General features: G+C 37.6%; 1 protein-coding gene across 1 annotated transcript; it reads left to right on the top strand.

The window, feature by feature from the left end:
- Positions 1-12,902: 12,902 nt before the first annotated feature.
- LOC131434156 (uncharacterized) lies at positions 12,903-14,370 on the top strand. The gene is made up of 5 exons (XM_058600806.1): positions 12,903-13,069; positions 13,128-13,286; positions 13,339-13,910; positions 13,965-14,175; positions 14,258-14,370. Exons 1-5 carry the CDS (start codon positions 12,955-12,957, stop codon positions 14,368-14,370), a joined length of 1,170 nt encoding a protein of 389 aa, XP_058456789.1. The 5' UTR covers positions 12,903-12,954.
- The last annotated feature ends 2,124 nt before the right edge of the window (positions 14,371-16,494 follow it).

The following is a 16,494-nucleotide window of genomic DNA, read 5'->3' as shown; positions in this document are numbered from 1 at the left end:
TTTTCAGTTTCGACATTACAGAGTAATGAGTGATTAAAATCTCAAAACGGTCATTAAAATAATGTCATGAAAACTTAAACACCGAAGAATGTTCATGCAAAAAACACATGCAGATTGATAAAAAAAGGTATCATCTCACTGCTAGGTGGATTAAATACGTTTTTTGTTATGCAAGCACTGTGAGAACCGACTTTACAACCTAGGAAGGAAGTTTCGTTGAGTTCACGAAATGTCTGTGTGTGTATGTGTGAGTATGCACGTCTGTGTTTATGTGACAAATAATGTAACTCAATTTCTCAGATTCAAAAGAAAGGTCTTATGGTCCCATATGCTGCTATGGAATTTTATCCTAATCCAAGTTCCGGTACCGGAATTACACGGAGATATGCCAAAAAAAAAATAGAAAAAAAATGTCACTCTAAATTTCTCAGAGATGGCTGAGCGGATTTTCAAATAATATAGAATAATCTAGAATCGAGCTTGTGAAATAATATGTAATTAATAAATTTCCTGACGTACATTTAATAGAGAAACCTGTTTAAATTTACCTAGTGCTGTAATGATGCCCTTTTCATATTATTAATTTTCTCTTATATATTACACCAAAAACTCATCGAAATACTACAATTTAAAAAAGTTGAGATGTGAAAGGCAAAAAATCAATTTCTATGCCTACTTGTCCAAACCTGTCGCAGCTCGCTTCATCGCTTCAGTCGCACCGACGACATCGCACCCTACCGAACCCTGCCGCACCATACCGATTAGCTCGCGCGGTGCACTTTGCATACAGCGCGCGTATACAAAAAATCAAATATTTCGAAAACCCTATTTGAGCACAAATTTTTTTTTGTTGATTATGAAAACCAACAACATATGCAACATTTTAGCATTTAACAGAGACAAAAATCGCGTGAAGAAGGTTCTTTAATATCGATTTCTTTGGAAAATTTAAGCAGACATTTTAGTAAAACTGAACATTTTTAAACCATTTTTTCTTCATTCTATGCCAAAAATAGTTGTTTCGTATAATTCGAAAGAGAACTTGAGTTTCAGAAAGCACTACAATAAAAAGGTATATAAATGTTAATGTAACTAAAAATAGTATAAAAAATTCGAATATCGACGAAATATTTCACGAACATGTTCATAGATACTAATACTACAAAACAATAATACTTATTGTAAAATCGGTTACCTCGTGAAAAATGGGGGGGAGGTCTTCAGAAATTTTTACTCATACTATCATTCGAACGAATCTTTATCCGACTTTCGGTTCCGGAATTACGAGGTTATATGTGTAGATCTATGAGAAAATGCGCTTTTAATTTTCTCGGATATTTCTTAAGCGATTTGCACAAACGAAGATACAAAAAACAACCTTTTTAATCTACCTAGTGGTGTAATGATGCTTTTCTCTTATTACTAACATTTTCGAAATTTTCACTAGAAGATTGTGTGACGATTTATTTCCAATCTAATGAGAAACTCTCTTTGGCTATAAACTTACATTAACCTTTTCAATTTGTAAACAGTTGTGTCAAGTTAATAAGAATTTTTCTTTATTTTGCATGGTCGCACTAAATGATTAAACACAATTTACCCTATAGTTATGGAACCGGAAGTCGAAATCGATCAAATCATCTCTGGGAAAATTGAGCAAGCCTTTTTGACCTCTATTTCCGGTACTTCTGGAACCGGGAACTTATATAGCCAGTATAGCCGAAGTCGGTTCGTTTAGTAAGTAACTAATATAGCATACATTGAATCATTTTTCAGTCAAATCTAGAAGAATTTTTTGCATCGTCGCTCTAAAGGACGGTGTGAAATTCAATAGTAACCTATGGGACTACGAGATTTTTAATTTTATGAGTGACATTATTTGATACATACTCACACTCGCGTACTAGTTTTGCATCGTCATTTTGAATGACGATCTGGATGTTTTGACACTCGTCGCCCTATAATTTCGGAACGGGAAGTAGGATCTAGATGAAATTGCCCAGTATATCTATAGACAATGAAAGTTATAATTTGAATCATGATTGTGAAAATCGGCTAAACCGTTACTGAGAAATCGTAGTGAGTTCCGATTTTGGAGATTTTCGGTGCTTTCGGAAGTGGAAACTGGAGAATAGTAGCCCCAAAGTAGTTTTATATATTCATTAACTAACAAGATCTGAAAACTAGATGAATTTAGCAGTGAGTTTTATAAAAATGTGCACCTCGTTTCACCATCGCTTGTGAAAAAATATTCGAGAAATTTAAAATTGTCACTAATCGTCACTAACCGGAACTGGAAGTCGGATATGGATCAACTTTTCGGGGACTTTTTAAACAGTTTTAAAACTTTTTATTTGCTTCTTAGTTTGTGGAAATGTGAATATGCAAACATTCATCCTCATTCTCGATTTTTTCATCTGACATGTATTGGGAGCAAAAAACCTAAGCTTTGCAAACACAGCTGTATTGGAGAGAGTTTCGCAATTACTTTCACTACTTTTTGTGTACTCAATTTAATTTTCCAGACGATTTTCCATTTATCACAGTTATTCTATACATACTGACTGAGGTAACTCGATTCTACAACTGTGCAAGGTACTAGACTGAATCAAATGGAGCGCTTATCCTGCACACCTCACACCGAACCAGAAATTAAATCCAAACACGGACAGCAATCTGAAAAAAAACAATGCAAAATTATGCAAATCTTTTTTCGTTTATGTTCATTTTGTTGTTTTCCCGGGTTTCCAACATTCTATATCATAACGTTGGCGGGGCTGCAACGTGGATATTTTGTTCTCGAACTCACCATAAACTATTTGAATTATTTATGTGAGTTACTTCATATCACCTTTCGTTTGTAGGAAAGTGAAGCGAACATTGTTGATTTAAAGTTTAAAATGTAACAAACACTGCTTCAATTAAATCTATCCTATGTACGAAGTGGTTTTATTCCAGTGGTACTAAAGTCTAGCACAGAACGTTTTTTTTTCGGTAGCTTCATATTCAATTCAGAGCGTATGATTTATACTAGTGGACAAAATTCGTTTGATAGAAAAACACGGAATACCTCTAATAGACATCCGGCTTATTTAGACATATTTTGATTTGAATGAAACTTTGAACCTGTCTTTTGAAATATGATCAATCGACCGTCTAGGTAATTAACAATAATGATGTATTCTGGTTTTGCGGTCTATTAAATAAAATCGGCTGTTTCATACTGCCCGACGTTTCGACCACTGGCTATAGCCTTTTTCAAGGGAAACTACAAGTTTATTGGCTGTATAAGATTTTACAAAAGTTTTAATTTTATGTGTTAACTCATCATCTATCTTATCGTTCCTCGTATGAGAATTGTATGTTCACGAACGATTGTTTTCATAATAAAATAAGAAACATATATGCGATCACAGAAACTGTTGAACAAAGTCTTTCACATATTAGAAGTTGAATGATTTCTTACAATTTAATAATAACCTCTTTTTTAACAGTAGCCGCTTTAACCACTATGCAGTACCTAACTTCAATTCCAAAGATGATGGTTAAATTATGAGATGGTGCTGAATTCGGCGAACTTATTTGCGTGACTGAACTTAAGCGAGAATGGTGAGATGCAAACTTTTCATTGTGCTGTACTTATGATCCAGAGATCTTAGAGTGGATAGTTTCAACTGGGTAGAGTACCGTCTATGTTAGTGATTGATAGTGTTTACAATATGGCACATCTCTAATATTGGTAAAAAAGAAGTAGATTCTAAACTGCGATCTATGATTCCAGGTCTGTCTGAAGTTAGTTTTAAATATTTTGTTATATTCGATTTATGTCCACTGAACCGCTCTTAAAATTGGTTTTTAGTTATGCTTATGTAGCATTTATCGCATGTGGTAAATAGTTTTTGTTGCATGGATGGTCTTCGGTGCGAGTTTGATGAATGGGTAGTCTTTTTTTTAAATGTGTTGATATGGCTGTTGTGAGTTGGGTGCTATGCGGTATGGATTTGTAAATCGTATTTCGTTGACCGATACTTGAACATCAGCAGACTATTGGTGACTGTGTATTTATATCGGAGTTAGCAACATTATTGTGATTTATTGAACTGATTATTTGACTGTTGTTCGTTGGTGGAGGGGTTGGTTATGATTTTCTGCGAATTTTATTTATCAAACGGTTTATTAGTGATGACGGGTAGTTGTTTTGACCGAGATATTGAAATATGATATACTTTTGTTGGTCTATTGCCTGAGCTGTATCAATTTTGGTAACTCGTTTAATACAATTTGCTGCTAAATTCATTTTCATCTACATTGGGCGGAACAAATAGTAGTTCCACCATTTTATCTCCAGTATAAACGTACAGCAACTATGAATCTATCTAGACTTCTGCAAGAAGGTAAAGCTTCTATAGCAATTCAAGAACCAAATTTCCAAAAGGGATACTTCGACGTTGGAAAGTTGCTAAGCCCAGTCTTCGTTACCTTCAACAAGAACGGTATGACTAATCCACGTGAAATGCCGCGTGCATGCAAACTTGCAAATAGTGCTCTCGATGTTTCTCTCATATCGAAGCTCACAACTCGGGATATTTGTACTGTCACAGTTAGTATGCCTATTGATGGCATAGACAGGAAATATGTCTATTGTTCTGCATATTTACCGCATAACCAACCTTTGCCAAGCGATGACTTCAAAAAGGTTGTATCATACTGCTGCAAAAGTGATTTACAGCTTATAATCGGCAGTGACAAAAATTCTGCATAGATATTAATTCAAGAGGCTCTGATATGATGGAAGGAGGTTTTGGACGTAATTTTTTGCTTTGATAGAATTGCGCATGAGTTGGCAAATTGGCTCGTCTTCGATGAGCTTGAACCTTCGTTGTCTGATCATAAGTACATCTTTTTTCATCATTCAAACGTTAAATTTGATATTATCACATATCGTAATCCCAAATCTACAAACTGGTACCTCTATGAAGAGGCCTTAGCGACTAGATTTTACGGATACCAACCAACAATTGAATCCCCAGTTGATTTGGAAAATGTTGTCGACGAGACAAACTCAATCATCGTTGCAGCATATGAAGAGGCTTGTCCACTTCGGATTGTGCGAGCTACTAGAGGAACTCCTTGGTGGAATGCTGAATGAGGGATGGGTCGGAGGCATTCGTGTCGGCTCGAAGGGCTTACAAAGATGCTGTTACTTTCTACATCTAAGGACTTTAATGTCGGTTCCTTAAGAACTTCAGATGGTGAGTACTTGTCTGATGAAAGTGATGTACTGCAATATCTTTTTAACACTCACTTTCCAGGATGTATGGTGCACCACCGACAGTTGTTCCTGAGACTTTTTCAGGTAGTTACGATTCTTGGGCCCTTGCTCGAAGCGTTGTGACGATTGAATCGGTGCAATGGGCAGTTGAGAGTTTTGCTCCGTACAAGTCTCCTGGACAGGATGGAGTTTTCCCAGTGTTACTGCAGAAAGGGTATGAACATTTCAAACATGTTTTGAAGAAAATACTTACTTTTAGTCTTGCGACTGGATATATTCCAAGAGCCTGGCAGGAAATAATTGTCAAATTTATTCCCAAAGGCGGTCGCGACACTTATGAGGAAGCGAAGAGTTTCAGGCCTATCAGTGTTAGCTCATTTCTTCTTAAAACAGTGGAACGCATAGTCGATCACTATATTAGGAATGTTAGTCTGGGCGTGCATCCGCTACATGGAATGCAACATGCTTACCAGCGTGGAAAGTCCACTACAACCCTGTTACATGATGTTGTGTACAACATTGAAAAAGCTTTCTCACAAAAGCAATCTTGCTTGGGAGTTTTCCTAGATATTGAAGGTGCCTTTGATAACGTGTCTTTCAATTCAATTCTGGAAGCAGCCCGTGGTCATGGCATACCTTCAAGTATCACAAATTGGATACACGCAATGCTTAGCAATCGACTGCATTGTTCATCGCTTCGGCAAGCATATGGAACCTATTCGCTGATGGTTTGTTAAGGAAACTTAATAACCTTGGTTTCCGACGATTTGATGATCGGTTTAAGCATTAACACTCTCTTTGATTTAATGCAGCAAGCCCTGCGATCTGTTGAACAATGGTGTTGTCAGGTTGGATTATCTGTAAATCCGGGCAAAACATCAATGGTGCTTTTCACTCATCGTAGGATAATCACAGGAGCTCGTCCGTTGCAGTTCTTTGGTTCAGAGATCACTGTGGTCGATCAAGTTAAATACGTCGGGGTTATTCTTGATTCAAAACTGAATTGATCTGCTCACATTGACTTCAGGATTAAAAGAGCTTGCATGGCTTTCGGCCAATGCAGACGAGCTTTTGGAAAATCATCGGGACTCAAACCCAGATATATTCATTGGATCTACACAACTATCGTTAGACCAATTTTAGCATATGAATGTCTTGTATGGTGGCAGAAAGGAGAAGTTGCGACAGTTCAGTCAAAGCTGAATCATCTCCAAAGGATGGTCCTAATGGCGATGGCAGGATCATTCACGACAACTCCTACTGCTGCTCCAGAGGCGCTACTGTGCATTAATCAACTACATGTGTTCCTAAAACAAGAAGCATTATCTTGTGCATACCGTCTTAAGGTTACAGGGCTTTGAAACAGTAACCCATTAGATTATGCTACCAGCCACACTCGCTTGTGGTCTCAAATGGTTACGTGGGATGAGTATTTACTCGCTCCTAGTGACCTAACTCTCACATGCAATTTTCCTTTCAAAACATTCAATGTGAGCTATCCTCTTCGTGAGGAATGGTTGTCTGGTTGTCTGCAACGACAACTTTATGAATAGTTTGTTATACGGACGGTTCTCTGTTGAATGGTCGTGCTGGTGCTGGTGTCTACTGTCGTGAAATGAGGTTAGAGCAGTCTTATTCAATTTATATATACTGTATTGTGTCTAGCAGAAATCTACGCGATTTTGTTTGGAATACAATCGGCACTTCAGCAGAGAATCTGTGGTAAACGAATTTATTTTTGTTTCGACAGTCAGGCAGCTTTAAAAGCACTCAGTTCGAATGATTCACGGTCAAATCTAGTGATCACATGTCGAACTCAAATTGAAGACCTTAGCATCTCAAATGCTGTTTACTTCTTATGGGTACCCGGCAATTTTGGTATTACTGGAAATGATTGGGCTGATGAGTTGGCTAGAGCTAGTGCAACGAATGATTTCGTTGGTGCTGAACCAGCTTTACCACTTTCAACTAGTTGGATAAAACACAAAATTCGTTCTTAGGCTGCATCCAAACATGCCAGCAACTGGCGCAGCTTGCAAACTTGGTCTCAGACAAACAGAGATGTCTATCTCCTCTGTGTGACGAAGAGCAAGCAAAATTTCTCCCCTCGCACTGACAACTTCAACGAGAGCTCTTCTCTTGCACATTTATACACCACTGTTGTGTAAGTGTGCACGCATCATGAGTGCGTTTGTTTATTTCCTTTTACCTCTTCCACTGAATCGCACCAAAGTGCTAGAGCATTAGCTAATAAATTCTCTGAGGTGGATGCAGATACTTTCACAGAGGTGTACACCCCGGTGAGCACTCTGCTGTATGGTTTTCGTAGATGAAGCGTGGACACGCAAAATCAGCAAAATAAAACAATTTATCGTAAAATTTTCGGTTTTCCTTGCAAATTTTTCATAGCAAGGCCAGATCTACTCTCTATTAATTGAAGTTCACAGAAGTGTTCGCTCACCATCACGCGCCAGTGGTCACTTGGGTGTATTTAGACGAGAGCGCGTGTGAGCGATTCATGCGAAGAGAATGTGTTTCACTCGCGCCAGCTGCTTTAACCACAAGCACACACTCAAATGCTGTCTATTCGACACTGAGAAGAAGTGCGCTTTCCTCTTTGTGCGGTGCTTCGTTTTTTTCATCCTCGGTGTGGCAGAAATCTGACTCTAGCGTTTATCACTCTGGTGAAATGCCATCTCTGCAGACAAAAGCATTTTTACCAGAATTGAAATTGAAAATGTCAAAATGCTTACTGCATTTTTCCAAACATCATTGCAGTTTTCTGGTCAGAGCTACTTTTCAGTGGGCTGAGTATTATTCGTGTGATTTGTGTGAATGCGATTACGGTATTTCATATCATCTGATATGTAACTGTCCCGCATTTACGCAACTACGTATCCGGGATTTTGGTTCTCCATACATGGTTTAGTCTGTATATGCGGAGCTAAAATTAAAAGATATTCTATCGTTTCTCACCCAATGTGGTAAGGAGCTATAGTCAAAAGGGTTCATTGTTCTTCCTGGAGTGAATCAATCCTTTCTGTATTGACCTTAAAAAGGTTTAGCAGATTGTTTGGCATCCTTTATCAGATGCCGAATTTACTTCTACTTATACATGCCGCGAATCGTTCTGCATTCTTCCGGGTAGTTGCACAGTCCAAAATTCAAAATTTAGGTTTATTTGATTCGTTATTGCTTATTATTTTTGACAGATCACGCATGAATCGTGCAAGAGTTACCGATGCATCCCAGAAAAGTCACTGTTTGGTGTGGATTATGAGCCGGTGGCATCATCGGGCCGCACTTCTTCGAAGGTGACGATCGGCGGAACGTTACTGTGCTGGCTACCATGTGATGATTGACGATTTCTTTTTTAATCAAAAAGGAATAATTGGACATGTCTGACATGTGGTTTCAACAAGATGGTGCCACATCTCACACGGCACGCGAAACAATGACCAAATTGAGGGCCGCCTTCGGTGAGCAGTTTATCTTACGTTTTGGGCCCGTCGATTGGCCCCCTGGTCGTATGATTTAACGACTTTAGACTATTTACGGCGTTTTTAACAGACACCTTAAACTTTTACACTGAAACTATCATTATTAGGTATTTAAAATAAATTTGTGACTATGACCGAGAGAAGGTTATTGTATTGCATTTCTTAACGTTTACTGTTATGCCATTTCAATCCCACATGTTTAAGACCTTCTAAATGTCCATTTCTAGAGCACAAAAATCCACAAAATTTTTGATTTGAATTTTGAAAAGTGGTCCGTGATAGATCCCTTACTTCGATTCATGGAGAACGGAAAGCATCTTTTAAATTTGTAGGTCATATTAGTTGATGGCCATACAAACTTATTTTAGCTATACAGGTTTCGGTATCAGGTTCCGGAAGAAGACGTCGTAAATTCCAAAGCGAAACTCACATCGATTTCATAGAGATGACTTGAGGTTTGGGAATAGATAACAGTTCGAGAAGGCCAAATCAAGTGAACAAGGTGAATGAGCAAATAATTGGAGCACTAAACCCTTGATTTTAACTATAGTAGCGATGCTCATGTGTTTCATGTAAGGCCCCTTCACAGAGATTTCGGTCTTTAATCAATTTAGTACTCCAAAAGTATACTATGACAATCTCGGCATCATGATCTTTCCGACCCATTGAGCCCCCCTTCCAGGCTCTCATGCGCGACGACTTCAGTCCATTGTCGGGTAATCATTTATTTCTCTGGCGTATAATAATGGATCCGGCCAAACTTGTACTCGAAGTGCACTTGCGCTCGTCTTTTTAGTCCTAAAAAGGTATGTGCGAGATCCAGCGGCAGGATACCTTTCTAATTTGCAGAACTATGCTCAACTATGGTAAGCTCGCGCACTTTCATTTTCCAGTCATCCAGAACAATTAAGTGTCTTATTATCATTTATTTAAAAGATATTTTTTATTGAGGCCTATTTACGTACAAGCTTTACGTGGCCGATTGAGCCGATTTTTTAAATAATTTTTTTTTTGAGTTGGATCTCGTTGTCACCCTTTTTCTAGGGGGAGAGTAGCTTCCATTTCCCTCCTGCGAGGATTGAGGGGCACTTCGTTCGTTATTCGTCTCGTCATCCATTGCCGCATCGATAGTATTGTTGTCGATTTCCGTCTTCTTTTCGTTGCTAGTTGCTGTAGATGCACCTTGTTGTATATTGGTTGCAATTGCTGGTTGGTTGAAGGGTAAGTTGTTAACTGCAGCCAGTGTACTTTGTTCTATAGAGGATACAGATGGTTTCGTTGAAGGGGATGCTTCACTGTTGTTGGTGACTGTCACAGGTGTACTGGGGTTGCTTGGGGTTGGTGTGAAGAAAGCACAGTTGTCCTTTGGTGTGGTTGTCTCCTTGTCCAGTTTATCACATGGCTTACCGTAGTGAACAGCTTTTTTTGGAAATATTGACATGTGGCCATCTGATTGTCATAGGTAACAAGTGATTTGCACGGGATTCTTGTTTCCTGACCGAAAGTCACATAAGAAGGTATATAGGCCTCCTCAAGCGCATGCGTAACAAACGTACGCCATTTAGAATACCGGGGAAAACATTCTTCCACTTTTCTTTTTTGATAGAGAGAATCTCTCCGTATTGGGACATAGTTTTGCAAATATAAAAATCGGTGACGCTTGAGGGAAGATCATACACACGCACTTCTATAGCACTATCTTCCATATATACTGGAATGTTGTACTTAATGTTCTCGTGCTCCACATAGTGCACATTGTTATTGTCTTTTGCGAATTGAGTTGCATCCAACTCTTTATAAAACTGGATGTAAACAACATTATTGGTCTTATTACATTGAAGTAAATGCACACGTTTAATGTCAAGATGCATTTGCTCCTTAAGCAAACCTTCAAATTCTCGTATCGAAGGCCGAATTTCGCACTGCCTGAAGTCAACAACAATTGTATTTTTTCGTGTTGGCGGTAGCTTTTGTTCGTTTGGTTCTCTCATTTCGAGGTCGTTCTATTGTTCACTACACAATACTGTATTTGGTTTCTTCTGTCCCGAACGTAAGCGGTTTTGTTTTATCGACTGACTTGGATGAGATGTAAAACCGAACTGTCTTATTATTATTGTTGTTTATTTTACCCCGTATTTAATTTTCATTTTATTTAGTTTTGACACTGTTCGCTTCGTATCAAACATTTTTTCTTTGTTTCTGTTTCTGATTTCGAGAGGTGCCAGGGTGAATTAAACATTTTATCTCTTCTTGCTGCTAAGTTTGCAATAATTAAAATTAAATCTCGATATCTCGACATAAACTAGCTGTGTCAAAACAGTGTTTGCAATTGTTTCATGAGTCACAGAGCGGCACACTTAGGCCTACTGTATATCACGTGTTTTTAGAGGCACAATTTAGTTTATGTTAAGCGACTCTTCCATTGGGTATGGTTCATTTAACATAGAATGGACACTAGTGCGAGAGCGAATTTCTCGTTGATGACACGGGTTAGCACGCTGCTGTGGGGATTCGCTCTGTAGCAACAAACGGTCGCTCATCCCTGTTTTGCGATCCGATTCTATACCGGCAGTGCAGAATTGTGATAGAATCATTTCACTATTGACGCTTATTCTGCATATAACCATATAAGCAGCCATGAAATGTATCAAAGAAGGACAGTAGACACTTTAAATTTTCATTCTTATCAATGATTTACAAAAATACATTCATAGCCGTTTTTTTTCACTGAAGACCGAGAACTTCCTTTTTGTCTTACCCACCTCTAATTAGTTCATAACATGCGGCACCTCACCCTGCAAAGAGGTATCTCACCAAAAAATAAATGTTTTTTTTTGTTGCTAATAATTCATTATGATAATCATTGATTTTTCTCCGAACAAATACCTCGGCTTAATAAGTGATGACTGAAGTATTTAAAAAAATTATTTACAGCAACGGTTCGTTACTTCCTGTTAATTTCATCTTAACTTGAAGAAAAGTGTGACATCTCTCTCCACTTTACCCTATTATAAAATAGTTTTGAATCTTTGTGAGACTTAATGAATAAGGATTTCTACCACTTATCTTAGAAATATTAAATACAGTAAGTATATTCTTAAAGTTGTCGGTTACTTTTCAAAACAATCTATCAGTAAGTGACAGTTTTTCTTTCTTTTTTTCACCTCTCAATTTTATACATCAATTGGAACTTGAAAATAATGAGTAAAACTGATACGATTTGATGAGTTTACTGATACGCCTTTGCTTTATTTTTATTTACATAACTTACAGAATGTTTATGTGTTCAAGTAATGGAATTGTGGATTCCCAAACAAAATCGCTCAATTCTTTCAAGGGGCTTGTGCTAGTCGGTGCAAATGAAAATTTGATGCTAAAATATAAATATTGTAGCAGATAAATTATATTGAATGAACTATATTTAGAAAATTATGTTAAATATTCATTGTAAATTTCTTTGCACCTCACCGCATGAGAATTAGGTATAAATCTGTTAAAATCTAAGCCTTTTCATCAAATGCATATATTTGTCTGACAAATCGACTGTGAGCGTCGAGTGAATTGAATTGGTGGATGGAATTCAAGAAGATTTTGCTAATAGCATGGGCTGATACGATTGTACATTCAATATCAATGGATAATAACACTCCGAATCACGTATACAACTTTGAGTTTATATGACATTCACTATTTACAGCTCGTTTACGATACTGACTCTAATGATCAGACAATTACAAATGATTGCCAATCACTTTCCTTTCTGTAGACCTCTCCCGAAAAAAATTGTTTCATTCTTTCACTCCTTCGTCACATTGCAAGCGGCTTGCTCGGGATGACTACAGCATGGGTAACAGAACTGGGCTCTTGCGTCAAACCACGTGTACTTGTTCACAATTGAGCAATTAGCACGTTCAATTTCTTCGTCGTTGAAGTACCATCTACCGCATTTGAGTTTCGTTCTGTACAAGTTCACTTGAACTGATTTCTCCTATCTCAGAAAAGGTGTAACAATGATATTCGAAAATATGTTTCTCCCATTCCCAAGCTTATTTTGCACTCCCCAAGTGGGTCAGCCAACGGCGGAGATGTTAGTTTCTTGAGGTTGGTTGTTCGATTCGCACAATTTCTGTGAAGGGTGCTTGATAGTCGCAGTTGAAAAGGTTCTTTCTAAATACTACGAATATGCAGTGGCTAATTTGGTGCATGCTATTTACCGTTTTTCGATCGGGAAGTTCTGTTTTGGTGAATAAAACTCAGTTGGATGCTTTAGACCGTGTACATCTCCGGCAGGCCAGATGTGAGTAAGGACGTGTTTGCCGGTTTGGGAGTGATTTGACCATTTTTTTTCTTGGTAGACTTTCCATTCTATACGATCGGACGAATAGCGAACGTTCCTTGTGTGGCAACCAACGGATTGACCGGCACTTGCCTGATACGTGGCGAGTGCGCTGACAACACTGGGATATTCGGTGGAAGTTGCAGTACCAACACTAATCAGGCGACCTGTTGTTTATGTGAGATTCAATTGTTCAGTTTAACTACTCGTACTAAACATCGATCTTTTAGTCAGTCGAACATGTGGTGGATCAACCAATCTAAACAGTACTTACTTCACGAATGTTGGCTACCCGGGGTCCTTTAATGGAGGTGGGACGTGTACATTCACTATCACGCCTTGTAGTGCATCGGTTTGTCAGTTGCGAATTGATTTCCAATCGCTAGCTTTGGCGCAACCAGATGGTGATGGAAATTGTATCACCGATGTTCTCTCAGTCACCGGTGGAAGCTCCGAAGTGCCATTAATTTGCGGTGATAACACAGGCCAACACGTGTACGTTAATTTCGATAGTTTGAATCCAATCACTATCAGAATTGCAACAACAGCTTCAACTTCGTTCGATCGACAGTGGAATCTTCAATTGTCGCAAATTGCATGCGCTTCCCAATTTCGGGCTCCGGAAGGATGTTTGCAGTACCATTTCGGGAATACGGGAACGATTAGTAGCTTCAACTATGGTATCGGAGAAAATCCTAACCCAAATTCTATTGGCTTAACAGGTTCCAGACAGATCGCCAATCATCACTATGGTATTTGTATAAGAGCGGGACCAGATAAGTGCACAATTACTTATAGTAAGGTAAGTTTTGTATTTCAATACATAAAAATATCATTGACCGGGTGAAATTTGCAGCCTACAAGCGGAGGACAGTACGCATTTACAGTTACCAGTGATGCAAACGGTGTCGATCCGGCGTTGATGGGACAAAATATGCTTTCTGATAACGGGTTGGCTTGTCTTACAGATTATATCGTCATACCGAGCCCGATTGTCACCGATCAAGCTGTCGCTGGCATACCATTTTTGGATCGATTTTGCGGCTTGGGTTTTTATCCGGTTACTAGTAAGTATTGGTTGAATATATTTCTCAACGTGAGAAATTGCATAACTGAATAGTTTCGAAATTGAATTTCATGTAATTGCAGGTCAAGTGAAACCTTTCGTTGTGTACGTTTTTTGGGATGCTAACGAGGATGGGGACATAGCAAACAGAGGCTTTCGATTAGTCTATACCCAAAATGCTTGCAGTGTAGCATAAGTAATAGTTATGATTTATAATTATTGTTATTTACTTTTATTAATTACAAATTATTTAATTTAAAATGAGAGACATTTGTGACTGGCTTATCAAAAATAAAACGATATCATTTTTCATTCATTCCCGTCATGTTAAAATTCACAACCGAATGTTATCGATATAAGAATTAATCTTATATTTCATAAATATCACTGTTGAATTCTCTCAAAGTAAATTATTTGAAACTTAAATAACAATTAAAAAGTTTGTTTGTGAAAAAAAAAACAAACATATCCAGAGTAGAGTGTGAGATTAAAAAGAAAACTTAATCTGATGTTGTGCTGTTCGTATATATCGATTACTTAATTTGCTATCGTTTTGGTCGTTTTAACGGTTAAAAGATCAAAACTGAAAGCAAAAAAAATGCTGTGTGACATCAAACTGGAAACTAGTTTTGCTCTCAAGGAAAGCACATTGAAAACATAATCTAAAAATAGAACAGCCACTAAAGGTCCGGGATAGTATACATTTAGGCGATATTACTCGCAAGCAAGAAAAAAGATTTCATGCAATCCTTCACACTACCGCGGAGAGAATTCGGTTTCGAACATAGGTGATTTGGAATGCGAACTTTTTGCGATTGCTATGGACTGTAAGTGCTAGCTGTAAGGAGGGGGAAAATGTTCGATTATATGACAAGCAGTGTTATTTCACAAAGTTGTATACAGGTAGTTTCTGTCAAGGCACACTCGTTGCGTCGCTTCCATTCCTCATCCACCGTGAATAGCAGTGTGGCTATTTGAGTACAGTATAAAAATGTTCTCTTTGTCCTTCTCATATCCAAAGATGTAGCATTTAAACATTATAACATTAAATTGAGTTATCTACTTGATCTCACACAACTCGAACATGTAATCACTTTGAAATACGAATTTAGAGGTTCTGAAGACCGAACGTTTTACAGTGAAGTCTCCTACAACACAGAGAACATCAATTATGAATCCGGCAATAAGGTATCCCAGATCATTTGTTTTTTCGGATAAATTGGGACAATGAACGATTATCTCGCTTCTGACCACAGATAGAACAAAAATCTCTTCAGTAAATTTTTAGTTCTTGTAGACTTGTAATTTACAATAAATTGATGCAGAATTAGTCGTGTGACTTAAAATTTATGAAGATTTAGTTAGACGGTTTCTTTAGAAAAGTGTATTAAAGTTCCAAGATTTATTAGATGATTGATAAAATACTTCTCATATCTAGCGTTAGTGAGAATATGAAGTTCTAAGCATTTGTAACTAGGAATGAGAATTGTTTTGAAAAGGGTTCTTCGACACAGTTTGTGGACTACTTAGGAATATTCAAATTAAACATATATTTTCTTGGTGGCTCCTCTAAGCCACTAAAGTATTATTAAGAATTAGCTCTTGGTTCTGAAATCTGAGACATTCAATGATCGATGTTCGAACTTCGTAAACAATAAATTTTTCCATACTGTTGGATATAAAGTTATGGATATTGTCAGAACGGGTTTGGCGAGTAGATTATTTTCGCCATCCAGGTCCCCGATTTCTGGATGCACTGAAAATAATGGTCTAAAAACTTTGGAATAAACTTCGCGACGTCGTATGATTACAAATATCAAAACATTTTTTTTTTAACTAAACGCAAAAATTGTTACAGGATCGGATACTTAACGTATCTAGAAAGAAATCGATGACGTCAAATATATTTCTCATATCAAATTCTAGATAAACTCCTTCTACGGCAGACGATCAGCGAAATGGAAATGCCAAAGACACTATTCAGATTGACCTGCTTCAGACTTACGTGGTACCGATGATCGCCACTAATTTGACACTAATATTCTCGTGGTTAACAATAAGGAGCATTATTTGCGTAAAAGTTGAAAATATGATGAAAAAATCGTGTCTTTTCGGTTATGGTTGCGGCCAACTGCAGGATCTCGGCAGGATGTCAAAGCATTTTTGTAAAAGGCAACAAAGGATTGAAGGTATAATTCTTCCATTGAAACTTAACTTTGTATTTTTTGTGCTCTATTTCAATGGATTCACTAAGTTGTTGATTTTAATATTTTAATTTTTTGAGTTTCACAAAACTATTGCCTTTAATTTAATTGATATT

Source organism: Malaya genurostris, chromosome 3, assembly GCF_030247185.1.
Source record: "Malaya genurostris strain Urasoe2022 chromosome 3, Malgen_1.1, whole genome shotgun sequence".
In the NCBI taxonomy this organism is placed as follows: Eukaryota; Metazoa; Arthropoda; class Insecta; order Diptera; family Culicidae; genus Malaya; species Malaya genurostris.
Note: the sequence above shows the minus strand (reverse complement) of the source record. Positions and strands in the feature narration are given on the sequence as shown.

Excerpts from the sequence above, each read along its gene's own strand:
- LOC131434156 (XM_058600806.1), top strand. The coding sequence starts at position 12,955 with ATGCAGTGGCTAATTTGGTGCATGCTATTTACCGTTTTTCGATCGGGA. Across the intron at positions 13,070-13,127 it reads ACATCTCCGGCAGGCCAGAT|ACTTTCCATTCTATACGATC; the intron begins GTGAGTAAGGAC and ends TTTTCTTGGTAG. Across the intron at positions 13,287-13,338 it reads TCAGGCGACCTGTTGTTTAT|TCAGTCGAACATGTGGTGGA; the intron begins GTGAGATTCAAT and ends TCGATCTTTTAG.